This window comes from Balaenoptera acutorostrata, chromosome 7 (assembly GCF_949987535.1).
Source record: "Balaenoptera acutorostrata chromosome 7, mBalAcu1.1, whole genome shotgun sequence".
NCBI lineage: Eukaryota > Metazoa > Chordata > Mammalia > Artiodactyla > Balaenopteridae > Balaenoptera > Balaenoptera acutorostrata.
In genome coordinates this window covers 105,065,746-105,080,534 of record NC_080070.1, presented here as the reverse complement: position 1 = coordinate 105,080,534, position 14,789 = coordinate 105,065,746, and the positions used below count along the sequence as shown (strand labels likewise).

At 36.9% G+C, this 14,789-nt stretch overlaps 1 protein-coding gene across 4 annotated transcripts in view; it reads right to left on the bottom strand.

Annotated features, from left to right (window-relative positions):
- SUGCT (succinyl-CoA:glutarate-CoA transferase) overlaps positions 1 to 14,789 on the bottom strand; it is a 796,055-nt gene that overhangs the window by 541,436 nt on the left and 239,830 nt on the right. For all 4 annotated transcript variants that reach the window (XM_057549882.1, XM_007187735.3, XM_007187736.3 and 1 more), the window contains exon 11: positions 4,163 to 4,260. In XM_057549882.1, the coding sequence (XP_057405865.1) occupies positions 4,163 to 4,260 (98 nt within the window). The remainder of the gene's footprint in view (positions 1 to 4,162; positions 4,261 to 14,789) is intronic.

Below are 14,789 nucleotides of genomic sequence, written 5' to 3'. Positions count from 1 at the left end.
GAATAGTAACACCTGAGAGCACTTGAGAGGGATTGTGTTTGTGCTGGCTGTGGAAAACTCCGCTGATGACAAAAACATGCAGCTGCCTTTCCAAGTGAGGCCGACCACTCTCAGAGAGCAGCATCAAACTGAATTTAGCAAGACTGACAGAAAAGTGAGGTAAATGACTGACATTTCTGGTAGGTAAACAGTCTACGAACTGCAGAGGAGAATGCAAAGAGAATCACCTGATTCTAAAACACTTAAATGGACGCTTGTCATGGGCAGGAAAGTTACTTTGGGAAATTACTCAGGAAATTAATCAAAACTTAGGAAAAGTACTTTGGAAGGAAGATTTTGAAACACAAGAGGGAAACTTTATGTGTATTTAGGAGAGCAAACTTTGTAAAAATCCATAAATGCTTCTGTTTTCACTTTTGGATATCGAATTGGATGAAAGGGGTGCGACGTTTTGTTTTGTTTTGTTTTGTTTTTAAGGAGCACCATGAGTCCATCATTACTAGAGTTTTTTTAAAAGTTGTCTGAAGTGCAAATTCACTCTCACAAATCCCTCTACATTTTTATGTATTTTAAAGATTTTCCAAAATTGAAATATAGGCTGGGGAAAGTGTCTATGAGCATTAAAGGAAAGTTTTATGACGTAATGTTTAATAGCAGACAACAGGGAAAAACATGGTATATTCACATAGCAATGTAGCTACTGTTACCAAAAATATGCTTTTCCACAGAAATGACAGGAAAACCACACACAAAAAAAACTGTAGCATGTGCACTGTAATATGCTCACAAAAAGACAATAAGTTATTAAAAGGCACAGACTGTAGCTGCAATACTTTTGTAAAGCAAAATTTACAAAAAGTTTATATGAAAAATACGGACAACTAACTTCTTAGGCATATCAAAACACATGTTTTTATGGAAGAGGTCTTAAAGAAAAGTCTTCTAGAACGTCTACAAGGTTTACTCTAATGAAAGTCCAGGCAGGCAGGGAGTTTCGTTTTGTTTTGTTTTTGAAGCCATCTTCCTAGTGCCCAAAACAGTCACTGGCACATAGTAGGTAGTCAATAAATACGTGTTAAATAGATGAGTAAGAAAAGGAACAAATGAGAAGCATGTTCCATTGAAACTCTTGAGTCCCTCAGGTCTCTTCAGGTGTGGAAGGAAGTTTTTGCTGGTTCTAAGTTGCTGGAAAACTTAGAACTCTACCAGGTAGAGTATTCCCTTCAAGACATCTCTTCAGGGTGGGGGGAATGGGTGAAGGTGCTCAAAAGGTACAAACTTTCAGTTATAAGATAAATAGGTCCTGAGGATGTTATGTGCAGCATGGTGACTATAGTTAATACTACTGTATTGTATATTTGACAGTTGCTAAGAGAGTAGATCTGAAAAGTTCTCATCACAAGGGAAGAAAAAGATTTGTAACTGTGAGGTGACAGATGTTAACTTACTAGGGTAATCATTTCAGAATATATACATATATCACATCATTATTTGTGTGCCTTAAACTAATGCAACATTATATGTAAATTATATCTCAATAAAACTGGAAGAAAAAAAAAAAAGACCTATCATCAGGTTACACAGAAAACAGAAGTTGTTGACAAGCTAACTCATTTTATGGCCAAAAAATTTCCTTTGTTTCACAAACTCCTTTATCATAAACTCTATTATAACTTTTACAGCATGATTTTCCTGACATCTACCCCTACTCTCTCCCTCTGGACCCACCTTCCTATATTATTCCTTTATATTGAGAAAAGGTGGAAAGGAAAGGTCATGTCAGATTGTGGAAGGCCATGATGTCAGAATAAAATGACCAGATTTAATCATGTAATTAATATAGAGCCATTAATATTTTGAATATTGGAAAAACATAAAATCATATTATGAAAATGAGACATTTTACAACATTCACAGAGACTTCTGAAAGCCCAACACTTAACGGTACTAATGAATCCAGGGATATTTATTCAGAAAAACAAATGATAAGGTTATTGATGGGACTGAATCAATATCCTAATCTTCCCTGGTCGTCACTGTTTGATCCACCATGAAGGAGAAGGGACCTGAGCTGGAAGAGACTGTAGAACTGCATCCCACAAGACACCACCAAAACACGTCCACACGCCAGCCCAAGAGAGCAGGGACCCTGGCCTCTGGGCAACCAAGGGCCTCTCTGTGGTCTGTGTTTTAACAGCAGGATGATGATGATGGGAACTCCCTTATCAAGTTTCCTCTCTTAAGACTACCCTCTAGTCTCTTCTTTACAAGTTTGATTCCTTAAGTCTGAATAAATACGTAAGAACCTATGGGTCCCAAAATGCTTAAACTCCCACTTCTGGGTATATAAGAAGAGAAAGAAGAAAGGTGTTAGGTTATTTAATTCACCCCAAAAAGAGAAATTTGAAATTAAACTGTTACAGATGCTGCTAGAAGTCTGTCCACAATAGAATTCTATAACAGAATTTAGCAAGGAATACAGGTTTTAGGACACAGGAAACCAATAACTTAACTCTGTGGTTCTTAAAGTTAGAAGAGTGCTGGCAACTCAATAACAAGATGACACTTGTATCTGCCTAGCTTTTGTATTTTTCTTGGGTCCACTCTTCTCACAGCATGGATATGATTTATTTAGACTCTCAAAGAGCTTTTGATAAGGTTCTCACAAGTGCCTGTTATTGAAACTTGGTAACCGTGGTGTGAAAGGAAAAAGTCATATCAATGAATTAAATGAATCAAAAACTGCTTGAGAGGCAAAGAGGCAAAAAGCAGAGATAGAGGGCCAGTTCTCATGGGGTGAAATGTTAATGACTGAGGGCTCTCTGGCTTTGCAGTAGAATCTGAGTTTTATTTAACTAATGACCAAGAAAGGGGAGCCCAATTCTCATTCCCCTCTTCTCTGCATATCAGTCCCACACACAGAGGCCCCATTGACTGAAGGAGGAGATACAGGCAGTGTAGAGAAGAAGTGCTTAAAATCCAGGAAAAAGCAAATAGGTAATGAATGCAGACTCATGTAGAGATCCCCAAAGGAGAAGGGAAGAGGAATAAACATAACATTAGCAGAAGTTTTTTTCTAAGAACTTTTGTTTGTTAGTTTTTTAATACAATTTTTAAAGGTTACGCTCCATTTCGTTATTACAAAATATTGGCCATATTCCCTGTGTTGTACACTACATCCTTGTAGCCTATCTTACACCCTATAGTTTGTACCTCCCACTCTCCTACCCCTATATTGTCCCTCCCCCACCTCCCCACTGGTGTTCAGTTTGTTCTCGATATCTGTGAGTCTAAAAACTTTGATATATCTATGCTACATGGAAAAACAAGGGCAATTTCAAAAGACAAGATATGGTATTTGAACAAAAGTCCTTAATTTATTGGTTTGATGAGAGCAAATGTTCCATACTGAAGAACGGTTCACGTGGGCATTGAGATCCACAAAAACCACAATCTATTCCTATAGATTGAGAAGTTAGATGTAAACAAAAGTGAAACTGATAGGCAAGAGTAAGAATTATTAACTTTTTCTGAGGCAAACTTGAAAAACTGATACAGGTTTTAACAAAAGTATAACCTGACATGAATGGAATAATTTGAAAATCAAATACTCTAATTGGTCAGCATTAATCCTTTATGACTCAATCTGCCATTTTCAAAACATCATCATGACAAACTACACAGAGAGGCTCAGAAAAGCCAACAAACTCTTGACTGAACCTCCCTTATCTCAGTTTCCTTGTCTGTAAAATGGAAATAATAGAACTTCCCTCATGGGATGATTATAAGGGTTAAATGAGATCATGTATGTAGAGCGATTCATACAGTAAATGTAAAAAATGATGTTGAATTATTGCTGTTAGTATTTATGATAGACTAAACCCAAACACATGCCACAGAGAAGCAACTAATGTAAGCTACTGTGACGTTCTTATTTGTGTCATTGTTATGATGCAGTACTTAGTAAGACATGTGAAATACCTTCAAATGCTTTCAAACAAAGAAAAACATAGCTTTAAAATATATTTCCACTAACCAATTTTGTAAAATGAAAGATAATTATAAGTTAATCTAAATAAGCCAAAAAGAGCACCACAAAATGCCAGATAAATGCTAATAACATACTAATTCTTAAAGGTACAAACAGTAGAGCCAAGCTTACCGTGCCGACAATATTTTAATAAGCTCTTTTCTATTCTGTACCCGAAGGTGGTTAGTTCTATACTTGGAATCATCAATCAGTTCAGGCAAATTCAAGATCTAAAAGGGAAAAAGAATTTTAAAGTGTAATTCACAAAATTTTTGTGTACCTGCCTGTGGGTACTAGTGTTCAGGACCTACCACTCCATCCTCGAGACCATTCCTTGCTGGTCTTTATACTTCTTAACACAAGGATATATAGAGGGAAGGATCATGCAATTAGGATGGGTCATGCTGGTGACTGGTTTTCTCATTTATAAGAAGTTTTTACTATATTTAAGCATGTGCCTACATACAGGAAAACCGAAAAAGAGTTATCAGACCCCCCATAATATCTTGTACCCATTTATGAGAATATAGGAAAAGAGTTATCAGATTCCCACAGTAAGTCTTATCTAGAGGAAACAGAGATAGAGGTACAAACTGGGTAAAACTGACCTAATTCTAAGAACCAATATCATAAGTGCAAGTCTGCACTTACATCAAGCTCATAATCAACATATATCTTGTAGGTGCATTCACTTATTTGTTCCACATGTAAATAAAATAATATTATCTGTCCCAGTAGTCCTATCCAGGATGTTGTACAAGGTGCTAAAATAAAGGGGAAGCATACACACTTGCCCCAAATGCTCACCGTTAAAACAATGTCAAATTAAAAGATATTCCTCCTATAGAAGTGTCCCTATTTTTCTTTAGTATGACTCCCTGAAGGAATAACAAATAGAAATGCTTTTATATACTTCCTCTTTTGCTCCTCCTCAGTAAAGAGAAAATCTATCTTGGAAGTCCCAGTGGACATCTTGCAATTTTAACAATACCATAATGAAAGTACCAAGCGGATTTGGAATGGAAAAGAAGTTTTAAAAAGAATGTGTGGAGGCAGTGTTTGGCAGTTGTGTTGGAAAGTCAGAAGGAGCATTTATGGGGTAGGGGCAGGCCATGTGGCCTACAGAAAGTTTCACTACCTCTATTAATGTATTTGCCTTAAATATAAACACTTAATGGTTTCATTTGTTTCCCACAGTTTAAATAAAGTCAATCCATTAATCATCTTACAAAGGAGAGAGAAGTGAAGAAGATTCCCTGAAGTAAAGAGAGCATCTCAACGGTGTAATTTCTCTTTCACATGTTTCACTTATTCATTTCCTTTAGGAATAATAAAGACAGCATTACTCTCTCAGATTTTAAAAAGTGACACCACATACAGTGCCCTTTCTAGAAACCTCCCTGTCACCACACCTGATCCAAGAATTGGCCTCAAGGCTTATCCAGGAATCAAAACACACCCTCCCCCCCCACCAAGAGTGAGTAAGTCATTTCAAGAAAAAGCAAGTGCCTTCACTAGATCACATGTTACATTTATAAATGTGGCCTCACCCAGAATACACTGTAAGCTACATAAAAAACTACTCAGTGTTTGCACTCAATGGTAACTGGGGTGCACTCATGTCTCCTTCTCTGAATATGACTTATTGGACCTCTTCTCTCTTTGAAAGTTGGTGTTAAATAGTGGGTAAAGTAATTATCCTTCTGTCTTCAACTATGCCAGCATTCAAAATGTTTCTAGAGAGACTGCTTCAAGAGCTGTGGTCATAACCATGCTTTAGGTGCTTGAAAGAGAATGCTGCCTGGGACAAAATGAAACAATGTAAGTGAAAGTGCTTGACATATTAAGCATTAAATAAATGTGAAATATTCCAAGTAGGTACTGTTTCTCCCCAAAGAGATACTAAAGCATGTGTTTGTTCAAAAAAGAAGGATGGGAAAGAAGGGAGAATGTAGGGGAGATTATCTACTTAACTTTCATTTCTTAAGGATATTTCTATTGGATACAGAATTCTGCAGTTACGGTTCTTTCCTTTTGGCCCTTTAAACACGTTGTACCACTTCTCTCTGGGTTCTGTAGTTTCTGACAGGAAACCTGCAGTCAATTGAGTCAGCGTTCCCCCAAATGTATCAATAATACGTCATTCTCTCTGGGTGCTTTCAAATGCTTTTTCTTGGTCTTTAGTTTTCAGCAGTAATATTTTGATGTGCTTGGGCATGGATTTATTTGGATTTATCTTATTTGGGGTTTGCTGAAATTATTAAATCTGTATGTTTTTAATCTTTCACCAAATTGGGGAAGTTTTCAGCCATCGTCTCTTCAATGGCTTCAATTTTTTTCAGTCTGTTTTCTTTCTTCTCTCCTTCTGGGACTACAGTGACACAAATATTAGATTTTTTTTGTTATTGTCTCACAGGTCCCTGAGTATCTGTTCTTTCTTTCATTTTTGGGAGGGGACTATCTTTTTTTCCTTTCTGATGTTCAGACTGAATAATTTCTATTTATCCATCTTCAAGTTCCTTGACTGTTTCCTCTGTCGCCTCCATTGTGCTGCCTACTCATTCAGTGAGGTGTTTGTTCCTGTATTTGGTTGTTCAATTTTTCAGTTCTAAAATGTCCATTTGGTTCTTCTTCAAATCTTCGATTTCTTTTCTGGACATTTCTACTTTTCTATTTATTTTAAGTGTCTGCGATGCTTGTTGGAGTATCTTTATAATGGCTGTTTTAAAGTTTTCATGAGTTAATTCCCACATCTGTATCATCTTGGCATTGGCATTTATTGATTTTCTTTTCTCATGCAGGTTCTGGTTCTTCATATGCTGAGTAATTTGGGATTGTATCCTGGACATCTTGAATATTCTGTTATGAGCCTCTGAGTCTTGTTTAAATCCTACAGAAAATTTCTGTTGTTATTGTTTTTAGCAAGCAGTTCACCTGGTAAAGTTCAGTCTGCAAGTCCCAATTCACCTTCTATGTGCTTTGGTTCTACTGTTAGTTCAGTTTTCAAAGCCTTTGCAATTGCTTTTTGAACCTGTGCCCTACTTAATGGTCATGCTGCAACCTGGGAAGTTGTCTACTTGTTAATAGTTCTCAACATCTTTGGTGTCCTGATTAGGACCAGATCAATGCATGTGCAGCTCAGGGGTGAGCGCAGGAGTTCACAAACAACTTCAAGGATCCCTTTCTGAAGCTTTTCCCTCTCTGCAACCTCTTTCCAGTTCCCTAGAGCTCCCCTCTAGTTACCCTACTCCCCAGCATACTTCCAGGGCAGAGGCCAGTCAGTGGGAGGACAGAGGAAAAAGCATCAAGGATTCATCCCTCTCTTTTGGGATCACAGCCTAGTGATAAAAGAAAGGTCCCCTTGCTCAGAGTTTTAGCTCCTGCTCATCCGTTGCTGCCACTACAGGACTGCTTGGAGGCTGGGGTGTGAGAAGATGAGGAAGAGGACAAACAGGGAGGATGTCCACACTCTCTCTGACATTAGACTTCACTTTTATGCTCCTCACACAAGGAATGAAGGGCATCTCCTGGAACTCAGCTCTGTTCCCTGGTGCCCACTTCCAGGTTTCAGGCTGTGTTCATGTAAAGGAATAATCAGAGGGAAAACCCAGTAAACCTACTGCCAGTTTAGAGGTATTTCAAATTCTGGTATTCCTTCCCAATTTTCCTGCTACTGATTACTTTTCACAGTCCTCATACATATGTTCCATGCATTCTGTACAGGTTTTATCACTGTGTTCCGTGGGTGAGACAGGGAGAAATGTGCTTACTCCATTTTACCCAGAATCAGAATCTCCACACCTAATTGCTAGAAAGACCATTTATTAAGTTCATACTGTGAGCCAGGGACTGTACAAAGTGTTTTACTTATCTAATCTAACTTTTAAAAAAACCCCAAAAGTTATATATTAGTATAGTTATGTATTATAACCTTCATTTTATCAGGACACTGATGCTTAGCAAAGATAAAGTACCTTGCCAGAGATCACCTGACTGGCTTCAAGACTCACAGAACGCCCTAGAATTAAAATGTCCTCAGACCACCTGCTCTAAAACCAACTATAGGGCTTGTTAAAATTGAAGTTTCCTGTGCCCCACTTCACATACTAAGTCAAAATCTTTGGGACAGGGGCTCAAGGAGATTTCCTATGCATGCTAAAGTTGAGAACCAATGTATATTGCCTCCAATAAAAGAAACTTTCAGTCTATATGACTTTTAAAAGGATGTCAGTGTATTTCAAATAGGAATACCCATTAGTGTTGGCATCAATCAGCTTAAAATAGCTTACATGTGCTCATGTTCCCTACCCTTCCGTATCATGTTAAGGGACATAAAATAGGGTTTGTTATAAGCCAAGGTCCACTTTATATGCAAGCAGATTTTCTGAAGCCCAAGCCTTGAACCCAAAGCTCTTACTGCCACTCTAATCCCTGACAATAAGAGTATTCTAATAGGGCCCCTCCCAACGAAGTTATTAGTCAACCAGTATATCGAACTCTCTTTTGGAAAGAGATTGGGCGTAAGTAAATTCTACTCATTCGTCACAAACAATACTGCCACATTTCTCCCCAGGAGGTAGAGCAACCCTGTCTTTCACGATGGACTTTACGTGGCAAAAGAACAATTTTGATAGGCTCGTTGTCTAACTTGGGGTCCTCCACTTCTACAAGGCCAGCATGAACTATAATACCCTTCGTAAAAGACAGAGCTGAATAAAAAATACTTAGAAAAAGCTAGCTCACTATATATGGGAAGGGGAAGAACCTTGCATCAAATAAGGAAACAGATGATTTTTTTTTCCTTAGGAGAAAAGGTTTTTAGGACAAGTTTACATGTAAGGGTATAATTATGAAGGTGAAAAACTCAATCAGATTGCAACGTTTGCTGAAGATGCCTAGTAAATGATGTAGATAACATTAAAATCCTGTACACATAAAACTTTTCTTCTGAGGATATCAAAGAGTTTTATAGACATTGCCTTAATGGCTCATAACAGGGATTATCATTCCTAACTCACATATGGGAAAAACAAGGTCAAGTATGCCATTCTCCAAGGCCCTCTGCTAGTCTCCTTTTTAAAAAATGTGTCATAACACACCATAACAATAAGTCATATTTTAGTACTAAAACTGATGGCAAATATTCTGCTTTGAAATAAAAATCTTTTTCAAAAAAAGTTCTTATGGATATTTATGAGGAAGTTCAAAAGTTTTAAATTGATCAGCAGTAATGAATCAAAAATAAAAAGAATTCAGTGCAGCTATTTTCAACAGTGAAGAATATGTCAACCAGTAATTTCTACCCCCTCCCCACCCTGACTCTGGAGAGAGAAAACTCCAAAACATATGGCCCAGGAAGAAAATCTGTCCTTGTTTATAGCAATGAACTGGGTTTTACATCTCTGCAGCTAGAGTACGCAAATGACTTCACAGGCAACGGCTTCCGTATGTTTTATATTTTTAACATTGACCGTTCATAATAAAGGTTCTTTGATCCCAGATCAAATGTTTGAATCAATTTTCTCTACACTTACTCAGAGTCACCATTATAAAAGCTCCCCTCTTTCCCACCTCAGATGTTCCAGCCCTTCCTGCAATTGGAACTATCTCCATTTGTCACCTTCTCTGTGGTACTTCCCACCCCTTTGCTGTGGTTTTTAGCTGTGCTCGTTAACCTCTCATACAAAAGAGGCACAGCAATAAATAATTTTTGTACATAAGTTAACTGCAGTAAACAAGGTTCCTCTAAGGAATTCACAGGCATCTTTATTAAAACTGAAAGCTCATGGTACAAGGAAAAAAAAAACCTTTCCCAACCAGTAAAAAATCCTCAACAGGTAAGGCCTTTCCCTACATGTAAGAAAAATAAACTTACATACATATATACATTTAAACTAGATTATTTGCCTGGGATTAGAACTCTAAAAAGTGAACTAAAAACTAAAGCCTTAAATAAAAACAAAAGACCAGAGTCTGGATAAATAATAAAAACATCAAATTAAAAAAAAATGTCCAAGCAATGCTAAAACTTGAGAATATCTTCAACATAAAATTACTTTAAATAATTCCAAGGCCTTTATTTAAGGCCTTGTTAGGAACAACATTTTTTTTTTTTTTTGACTGTGTTGGGTCTTCATTGCTGCATGCAGGCTTTCTCTAGTTGCAGCGAGTGGGTGCTACTCTTCGTTGCGGTGCACGGGCTTCTCATTGTGGTGGCTTCTCTTGTTGCGGAGCATGGGCTCTAGGTGCGCGGGCTTCAGTAGTTGTGGCACGTGGGCTCAGTAGTTGTGGCTCGCAGGCTCTAGAGTGCAGGCTCAGTAGTTGTGGCGCACGGGCTTAGTTGCTCCACGGCATGTGGGATCTTCCCGGACCAGGGATCCAACCCGTGTCTCCTGCATTGGCAGGTGGATTCTTAACCACTGCACCAGGGAAGTCCCCAGGAACAACATTTTTAACATGACAATTGCTAAAAACTTAAAACATGAATTTTGCAGAAAGGTACTCATTAAACAAAGACTAATTTGAAGAAAAAAATTAATTTTCTAGTGGTAAGTAAATAAATTTGGTAGTAGAATAACCACATTTGGGCCTAATTAGATCTTGTGGAGTTTGAAAAAGAAGAAGAAAAAGAAAGAAGAGAAAAAAATCTCTTTTTCCTTCCATATCTTGGCTATTATACGTAATGCTGCAGTGAGCATAGGAGTGCATATATCTTTTCAAGTTAAGTGTTTTCATTTTCTTCAGATATATGCCTTTAAGTGGAATTGCTGAATCATATGGTAGTTCTATTTTTAACTTTTTGAGGACTCTATATATTGTCTTCCATAGGGGCTACACCAATTTACAATCCCACCCACAGTGCACAAGGGTTCCCTTTTCTCCACATCCTCACCAACATTTGTTGTTTCTTGTCTTTTTCATAATAGCCATTCTGGACAGGTGTGAGGTGAGATCTCACTGTGGTTTTTATTTGCATTTCCCTGATGATTTGAGATGTTGAGCACCTTTTTTTTTTTTTTTAACTTACTACTATTGGTTTATTATAAAGGATACAACTCAGGAATAGCCAAATGGAAGAGAGGCACAGGGCAAGGTATGAGGTGGGAGGGTGCAGAGCTTCCATGCTCCACTACCCTCCCATCACCTTGCTGTCTTCACCAGAAGCTCTCTGAATCTTATAGTTCAAAGGTTTTCATAGAGCTCAATCTCCAGTCCCCTCTCCCCTTACTGGAGGTTGGTAGGTGGGGCTAAAATTTCCAACCCTCTAATCACTTGGTCCTCCTGGTGACCAACCCATCCTGGGGCTATCTAGAGGCCCCACCCTAAGTCACCTCAGTAGCATAAACTCGGGTGTGATTGAAAGGAGCTTGTTGTGAATAACAAACAACATTTCCATCACTCAGGAAATTTCAAGGGTTTTAGGAACTCTGTGTAAGAAATTGGGGACAAAGCCTAAATATATTTTTGTATTTTACCACTTCATAGAAGTAGAAAGAAAAAAGAAAAACCCACTTCTATCCTACCACCCAAATATGGTCTGTATTAGCATTATGGAATACTTCCAGGCTTTTCTGTGAATTTTGAGTACTATATTTATATTAGCATGGCAAACATCTTATGCTAATATTTATATTGAAAAATCTTATCGCTATTGCTTTATGAATGTCACTCAGATCTCATCTTAATGTTATTTCTTCAGAGAGACTTTCCCCTGACAACCCAGCCACTATTTTAACACAGTAGCCTATTTTAATTCTCTGCATGGCACTTACCATGGATCATTTTGGAGTTTTGTTTATTTATTTATTGTCACTCTCCCACTGAGCATCTTTTTTCATGTACCTGTTAGCTATCTATATGTCTTCTTTGGAAAACTGTCTATTCAGAACTTCTGCCCATTTCTTAATTGGACTGTGTGGGTTTTTGCTATTGAGTTGTATGAATTCTTTACCTATTTTGGGTATTAACCTATAATCAGAAATATGACTTACAAATATTTTCTGCCATTCAGTAGGTTGCCTTTTCATTTTGTCAATGATTTCCTTTGCTGTGCAGAACCTTTTTACTTTGATGTAGTCCCACTTGTTTATTTTTGCTTTTGTTGCCTTTGCTTTTGCCAATAAATATTCACCAAGACTGATGTCAAGAAGCTTACCACCTATGTTTTCATCTAAGGGTTTTATGGTTTCAGGTCTTATATTGAAGCCTTTATTTTATTTTGAGTTAATTTTTGTATATGATGTAAGATAGTGGTCCAGTTTAACTCATTTGCATATGACTGTCCATTTCCCACCACTATTTATGGAAGAGATTGCCCTTTCTCCATTGTACATTCTTGGCTCCTTTGTCATAAATTAACTGACCACATATGAGTGGATTTAGTTTCGGCTGTCTATTCTGTCCCATTGATCTGTGTGTCCGTTTTTATGCTAATGCCATACTATTTTGATTACTATAGCTTTGTAATATAGTTTGAATCCAGGAGCATGAGGCCTTCTCCCTGTTCTTCCTTGTTCTTCTTTCTCAAGATTACTTTGGCTATTTAGGGTCTTTTGTGGTTCCATACTAATTTTATAATTGTTCTATTTCTGTAAAAAATGCCACTGGAATTTTGATAGGGATTGCATGGAATCTATAGATGGCTTTTGATAGTACTGACATTTTAACAGTATTAATTCTTCCAATCCATGAGGACAGAATATCTTTTCATAATATCTTTTCATTTACTTGTGTCTTCTTTAATTTCTTTCATCAATGTCTTACAATTTTCAGTGTATGGGTCTCTCACTTCCATGGCTAAATTTATCCCTAGGTATTTTATTCTTTTTGGTGCAATTGTAAGTGAGGCTGTTTCCTTAATTTCTATTTCTGATAGTTTGTTATTAGTATACAGAAATACAATAGATTTTTGTATATTGATTTTTATATCATGCAACTTTACTGAATTCATTTACTGTTCCAATAGATTTTTGGTGGAATCTTTAGGATTTTCTAACTATAAAATCATGTAATCTGCAAGTAGAAGCAATTTTACTTCTTCCTTCCCAATTCTGATAACTTTTCTTTCTTTTCCTTGCCTGATTGCTCTAGCTAGGACTTCCAATTCTATGTTGAATAACTTTGGTGAGAGTGGGCATCCTTGTCTTGTTCCTGATCTTAGAGGAAAAGCTTTCAACCTTTCACCACGGAACATGATGTTAGCTGTAGGCCTGTCATATATGGCCTTTATTATGTTGAAATATGTTCCTTCTATACCTAAGAGTTTTTTATTATGAATGTTGAATTTTGTCAAATACTTTTTCTATGCCTATTGAGATGATCATGATTCTTTTCTTTCATTCTAATAATATGATATATCACATTGATTGATTTGTGTGTGTTGAAACATCCTTGCCTCCCAGAAATAAACCCCACTTGATGATGGTGTATGATCCTTTTAATGTATTGTTGAATTAAGTTTGCTAATATTTTGTTGAGAATTTTTACCTCTGTGTTCATTAGGGACATTGGCCTGTAGTTTTCTTTTCTTGTGGTGTCCTTGCTGCGTTTGGTATCACAGTAATGCTGACCTTGTAAAATGAATCTGGAAGTGTTCCCTCCTCTTCTATTTTTGGAAGAGTTTGAGAACGACTGGCACTAATTCTTCTTTGAATGTTTGGCAAAATTTACCGATCTGGTCCTATACTTTTGTTTGTTGGGAGGTTTCTGATTACTAATTCAATCTCCTTACTAGTAATCAGTCTTTTCAGATTTTCTATTTCTTCATAATTCAGTCTTGGAAGGTTGTACTTTTCTAGGAATTTATTCATTTCTTCTAGGTTGTCCAATTTGTTGGCATATAATTGTCCATAATAGTCCCTTGCAATCCTTTGTATTTCTGTGGTATCAATTATGACACCTCCTCTTTCATTTCTGATTTTTTTTTTTGAACCTAGCTTAAGGTTTGTCAATTTTGTTTACCTTTCAAAGAACAAGCTCTCAGTTTCACTGATCTTTTCTATTGTCTTCTTAGTCTCTATTTCATTTATTTACACTCTGATCTTTGTTATTTCCTTCCTTCTACTAACTTTGGGCTTTGTTTGTTCTTCTTTCCCTAGTTCCTTGAGGTGTAAATATAGGTTGTTTATTTGAGATTTTTCTTGTTTCCTGAGGTAGCCATCTATCGCTATGAACTTCCCTCTCACAACTGCTTTTACTGCAACCCATAAGTTTTGGTATGTTGTATTCCCATTTTAATTTGTCTCAAAGTTTTTTTTAAAATTCTTTTAATTTCTGCATTGATCCAATCATTTTTATAGCAGCATGTTGTTTAATCTCCACACATTTGTGATTTTCCAGTTTTTTTCTTGTAATTGGTTTCTAGTTTCATACCATTGTGGTCAGAAAAGATGCCTGATATGATTTCAATATTCTTAAATTTATTAAGACTTGTTTTGTGGCCTGACATATGATTTATCCTGGAGTATGCTCCATGGGCACTTGAGAAAGAATGTGTATTCTGTTGCTTTTGGATGGACTGTTTTTTATATACCTGTTTAGTACATCTGGTCTAACTTAAGACCAATGTTTCCTTATTAATTACCTGTCTGGATGATCTATCCATTCATGTAAGTGGGGTAGTAAAGTCCCATACTATTATTGTATTGATGTCTAGTTCTTCCTTTAGCTCTGTTAATATTTGCTTTCTATATTTATGTGTTCCTATGCTGGGTGCGTAAATATTTACAAATGTTATATACTCTTGTTGGACTGACCCCTT